Source organism: Oncorhynchus masou, chromosome 19 (genome assembly GCF_036934945.1).
Source record: "Oncorhynchus masou masou isolate Uvic2021 chromosome 19, UVic_Omas_1.1, whole genome shotgun sequence".
Classification (NCBI taxonomy): Eukaryota; Metazoa; Chordata; class Actinopteri; order Salmoniformes; family Salmonidae; genus Oncorhynchus; species Oncorhynchus masou.
Genome location: NC_088230.1, coordinates 27,764,292 through 27,770,190, shown reverse-complemented (window position 1 = coordinate 27,770,190; position 5,899 = coordinate 27,764,292). Strand labels below are relative to the sequence as shown.

General features: G+C 38.6%; 1 protein-coding gene across 1 annotated transcript; it reads right to left on the bottom strand.

Annotated features, from left to right (window-relative positions):
- Positions 1-1,186: 1,186 nt before the first annotated feature.
- On the bottom strand, positions 1,187-5,899 carry LOC135506097 (paired box protein Pax-1-like). Its single transcript, XM_064925522.1, has 5 exons — positions 5,600-5,899; positions 4,545-5,171; positions 3,447-3,580; positions 3,072-3,282; positions 1,187-1,796 (listed from the first exon to the last, which is right to left on the bottom strand). The coding sequence occupies exons 1-5, from the start codon at positions 5,601-5,603 to the stop codon at positions 1,711-1,713; spliced, it is 1,062 nt and encodes a 353-aa protein (XP_064781594.1). The 5' UTR covers positions 5,604-5,899; the 3' UTR covers positions 1,187-1,710.

Here is a 5,899-nt window from a genome sequence, read left to right as displayed (position 1 = left end):
TAGTCTTGTACAAGAACGTCCTATAATATTATAATTATAATAGCAATAATAATTATAATTCACATGAATGTGTTGGATGACATATTATCGTATTAAAACATATATGTTATATAAATAAATACATGAATGTTCATGTACATATTACTCACAATAATACGTCCTTGTAGTGATAATGAATTTCAGTAGCCTTGTAGTATTTCGAGAAGGGTTTGAGTTGGATTAATTTCAATATGCTACGTTATATCAAGTAGAACTACCATGCACACTCCTAACGTGATATAGAATAGAATAAAGTAGATAGGTTAGGCCTAAGTGATAATAATATAGGATAATCTTTTCGATTTCGATGAAGCATTTCGTCTACACTTTCTAGCTATTTGGCCTATAGCTCCCACCGATTGAATTGGTGAATACACTTTTGATATAAATTCAGTTGAACAGATGCACACTGTAAACTGGAATAAACAAATATTAAAAAACAAATGTGCATATGGAAAAACGTTGCTGGGATGGGGCTAGTCTGCATGGTTTCATCGGTTGGTGATAGTTTGCTCACAGTCAACAACTTCTCAAATCCAGGCTCCAATATTTTCTGAAGATTAAAGACAACACAGTATGCTGTCCCAAATTGAGCAACATTTACAAACATCAAATTTAAGCGTCATAAATGCTACTCTCGGCGTAGCATTATTAGCTTTAGATGTACCTATATACTTCTGTGATTATTGATGCAAACGGTGCGTAACAGAAGTTGCTCACGCCTGACTTGCATTCCTACCTGATGTTTCGATTGACCTGATACTACTGTGTGTTGATTCTTGGATTATCGGGTGTTTCGTGTTTGTCTTGGAGTAGGCTATCCAATAGAGGTGCCACTCTATGATTTTTGTCATGGTCTGGTGCCACAAATAAGAAGTGCGTTTAGGTCTTTATTTTTGACTAATTATTTGGTAACTATATTGCGGTCAGCGTCCGTACCCAGATAGAGTGAGAGATAAATAAAATCTGATCGGGTGGTAGCATCTGGTCAAAGGTTTACAGAGGAAGACCTCAAGAGAAAAGTTGTTATACTAAACCATTAAAGTTATTATACCAATCACAATTTCATCATTTTAATTTGACCAGTAGCCAACAGTAGGCGCAAAGCTGCATGAATTAGGGAAATCCAAATATGTCGAAATAGGCATTTCCCGTTTAGCATGCCTTTATTAAGCACAGTTATAAAAAATATACATCATACAGTTTTTGCGGATGTCATTTACAAAATTACAAATACATGATATTGTTCACATTTTGAACTTTCCTTTTCAGTCCATAATAACAAATGTTTGTTTGAACACACACAGCATGCACGCCTATTAGCCATATCCGCCGTGGAAACAATGTGACCTCAGGGAAGTTACATAATTAGTTTTACGCAATTTCGATTTGGGATGAGTTTTGGATGAGTGAAATGCAAAATATATAATAATGAAGTCCTAACCAACACCACTGCATTAATGCAGGTGAACAAGACTATAACAACATTCATGTCTACATTCGATTATTTTACAATTGTATTGAACTGCAATGCAATTACACTGAATGACGTTTGAAATGTATGTTCGTCACTTACTGGTGAATTATTGAAAATTCACCCATAATTTTATGCATTTTCTGTACATTGCCTATTTGAAGAGAGCTTGACGGTCCGTTGGGTTCGTTGGGTCATTAAGCTGAGGTCGGGAGGGAGAGTCCGTGTACGTTCAACGCCTCGTGCTGGTGCTTGATCAAGGGACTGTGAGGTTTTCTGTCTCCTGTGAAAACAAACAACAGATACAGTATGTTTCTGGAACAAATAAGTCGTAATTCAGAACAGTGAGCACACAAAACCATGTCAATTATAGGTCAGGTCTCAATGCCCTCGCAAGATTAGATACCTAGACTTGTTTCTCATCTGCTAGAGATCAAGGTTATTGGACTGTCACACCCAGGTGTATAAAACGGGGATGGAATTATATGAATGTGTCCATTGCACTGGACAAATTTGAGGCCTACCATATGTAGCAATGTTTTATTCTTCACACAAATATTATCTTCACAAAAGTATAAGCAGGCATGTAACTGATATCAAAATTATTGCCCTACGATAAACAGCAGGGTATGGATAATGTAGGCTACTCAAATATTTAATTTAGAATTATACTGATTGGTTTAACATTAATAAGCTTATCTTTTAATAGGCTTTTTGGTCGAATTGAAGTCGAATGTGGTTGGAAATGACACCGCTAATTGCATGGCTGTTGTCATTTATATCAAATTACCTCGATTACATTTTTATCCGTAAAAAAGGTTATGATATTGTGGAAATCATGTAGGCCTATCAATGCAAAACCAAACCTTCCCTATAGGACTACTCGTCGTTGAAAAGCAAACGCACGCACAACCCTTGAACATAGGAATATATAACGTTGCCTAAAAAGTATTCGCAAATTAAATAGACATAATTTGAACATCATAGCTAGCTAATTGTAACATTATTTAATGAATATGTAAACGTTTGGAAAAATGTGGTCTATATCGTTAGGCTAATAGCTATCATATAATTCAACTATTATTAATAGGTTCTTCAAGACGACCTACACCAAAGGCCTACAGTCATCACCTGAGGGTATGAAATGCTATTGCTGTAGGACTACTCTGTACATTTACACTGGCTTGATACCATAATGACTTGCACAGTAAATAAAGTAACCTTCTCTCAAAGAACTCAATGGTTTCCTTATCAGTCGCCCAACACAGCCTGCTCTGTTGTTTGTGCCCGAAGCTTCCGTTGTATGGAGCATTTAGGCCTATGGCCTATATAAAATACAAAATTATCTAAATGTCAACCGTTGTCATCTTCGACCACCTAATTAAACCCATCCTGTTAGGTCGTCGGGTTTCGACCCACCGGGCCTAATCTTTTTTTGACGAGTTGCATTTAAAAATAGCTGTTTTTTGATTGACAGCTGCATATATGTGTGTCATTGTGCTTAATTAAAATATCCGCTGGAAGATTTGAAACCTAAAAAAACGACTTGCTTCGTTACCTTCTCGTGATGAGTGTTTGAAAGACATTGCCGTGTGGAGGTCTCCACCTTGCATGGTTGCTCCGCTGTTGGGGTGGGCCAGGCTTGCGTTCTGAGACTGCCAGTGGTGTCCTGTTGTCATGTAGTTAGCTGCTGGCCCACCATACACCCCGTATTGGTTTGGGGGAGAGTAGGCACAAGCAGGTACATAACTAGATAGGTTTGAAGAAGACTGAACAAAAAACGGAAGAAAAAAAACCGTTTAAGCACAGCGAAGCAAAACGCCCCAAAACGTTTATATGTATGCATATATTTACAGTGGACATCTTGTGGAAACGGATTTCTGATCAAACTATGAACATATTCGTTGTTTGTGTATTTGTTTCATAATTGTACCTGATGATACTTAATGTCTGCCTCTAGGGATGATTTCTCTATTCCGTTGACGCCATGGGCAGAGGAAAAAGTCGCTCTGTTAACGCTCGCCCACTCCTCCATTTTTGATTGGTACCCCTCTGCTCCAGCAATGGCTGTGGAAAATGTTTCAGTGTAGAATATAACATTATTAGGCTAACAAACCAATGTACGTTTTTATTCGATATGAAGCCAACTTAGGTGGGCATTTTAAACCATGTATTTTGGGATCTAGCTCTTGTGTTAAGAACATTCCTTTTGCAAAAATACAGGATGGTAGTGAACATTTTATGATAAACAGATGTTTTTTATTAAATTCTTGGGGAAATGATCTGATAAACACACACTTCAACCAATCTTTATTTTATTAAAATCAGATCGAATGTTTGTGGCCACAACGTTTTGAATGCCATGTTTTTTGTAAATTCTTGAGATTTTAGAACAACATATTATATTACATTATTGTTGATGTAAATCCTATAGGTTTGTAGTTTGGCCTGTTGGACCTGTTGGTCTCATGCGATTATAATGCTATACTTTGAAGAGAAACAATAAGATATCTGACATAAAATAAGACGTTTAGCCTAATTAACGTTCATAATAGACTACGAGTTCGTTGTAGAAATATGAATAGGACAAACCACAAAGTAGGACTCACACTGATAGGCCTATACGTAGGCTATTACCCCATCGACACAGTTCAAGATGATTTTGCATTTATAGTTTTTAGGAAATGCGCCATTTGGTTCCTTTATCAATATTATTTAAACGTTCGTCCATTCCAAAATTATACATTAGGCCTATTCAGCCCATATGAACTTCTCACTATTTACAGTTAGGCCTATATCGTTATTATATTTGTCTATCCCTGATGTTGACTATACGTTTGTTGTTTTAAATTGTTTCTCATTAATGTGAAATCATCTGAAATATCTGTGTGATTAACAAGCCACACTGACGGATGCAAAAATGTACCAATGTTATTAATTTGAGCGCTCAATGGACAATGCTACTGCCTATGAGAAAACATCTCAGCTTCAAGAGTAACATACATGCACAATATTTGATTCTGTCACCTACCTGAGGGGTCCATGAAGGCTCGAATGCCCAAAATGTTGCTGACTGTGTGCACCGAAGGCCATCCATGACGGGAGAGGCTGACATGGCCCGCTGTGATCGGTACACCGTGACCGCTGCCAATTTTAGTCCCAGTGGGTGACATTGCACTGGGGTATGAGTACGGGTACATGTGGTTGTAGGATAGCTGAGGATGGGTTGGCTTGCTGTTCTCATACTGGCCCGGCTGAGAAAGATTTCCTATTTTGTTGCGTAAAATGCGGCTTATGGAGCTGACGGAGGGAACGTTATATTTATCACAAACTGCATCTGCAAGAAGCCTGTCCCTGATCTCCCAAGCAAAAATTCCAGGGTCTCCTTGTTTGTAATCCCTTATGCTTTTCACCACGTTGGGTGTTGTGACCCGGGGTTTACTTCCTCCTATGGCACCGGGCAATATCGAACCCGTCTCGTTATATCTCGCTAGTATCTTGCTCACGCAGCCATGAGATACTCGAAGCTGTCTACTGATGTCACAGGGTCGTATTCCAAGTTGAGCTAATTCCACGATTCTGATCCGAATCGAATTTGGAAGAGGTCGCCCGTTGACAAATACCCCGCCAAGCTGGTTTACTTCTCCATATGTTTGATCTGCAAAAAAACAAATAAGGAATTGCATTGATGTGCATAGACTCGACATAGCAACATGACGGAGTTTTAAACAATAGCCTGTTTAGCCTAGCCTAGCATAATGCACACTCCACTTCCCGAAAAGTCATTCCCTCTCCTTGATTTAATCTATATCACTCAGGCTGTTATGGCTCTCAACTACAATGTTCTCTAACCTATTATGCTCTCAAACACCGTCAAGCAGTTCACTCCAAATGTGTCTGAAAATAAAAAGCCTATGAAAATGGAGACCTGGACACTGCCACTGGAATGATAGAAGGACGCACGATTTGAGGACAAGCTAGTAGGCTACAATATAAAGCTAAAACCTCATGCATTCACATCTCTATTTATGCTAACATTATCTCCTGACGAGTCAAAGATCCATGCAAAATGAATAATGACTTTACCCATTGCTTTTGGTTTGAGATGTTTTCCTCTACCAGTTGCCAATGGTCGAAAAGTGCTGTCTTCACCCTTCTGCACATGAGATGAGGAAAATGGTTTTTCTGTGCGTTTTTCCTTCAGTTCTGCTCTTGCATTTCTGGTAAGATGATCTAAAACGGCGAGTTTGGGCAAAGGGACTGAAGTGATCTTTGTCCCATAAGGGGAAATGTGTCCATCCCGAAGGCTCAAGTGTGCGCAGATTAATTTGACGCATCCATTACGTCAATCTTGTTGGCTGTGCTCAAGGCTCTTTCTCCATTTCA

Coding starts and splice junctions, on each gene's coding strand:
- LOC135506097 (XM_064925522.1), bottom strand. Junction 3,581..4,544: donor AGCCTTCATGGACCCCTCAG/GTAGGTGACAGA, acceptor CATTTTCCACAG/CCATTGCTGGAGCAGAGGGG. Junction 3,283..3,446: donor CAGACATTAAGTATCATCAG/GTACAATTATGA, acceptor TTTTTTGTTCAG/TCTTCTTCAAACCTATCTAG.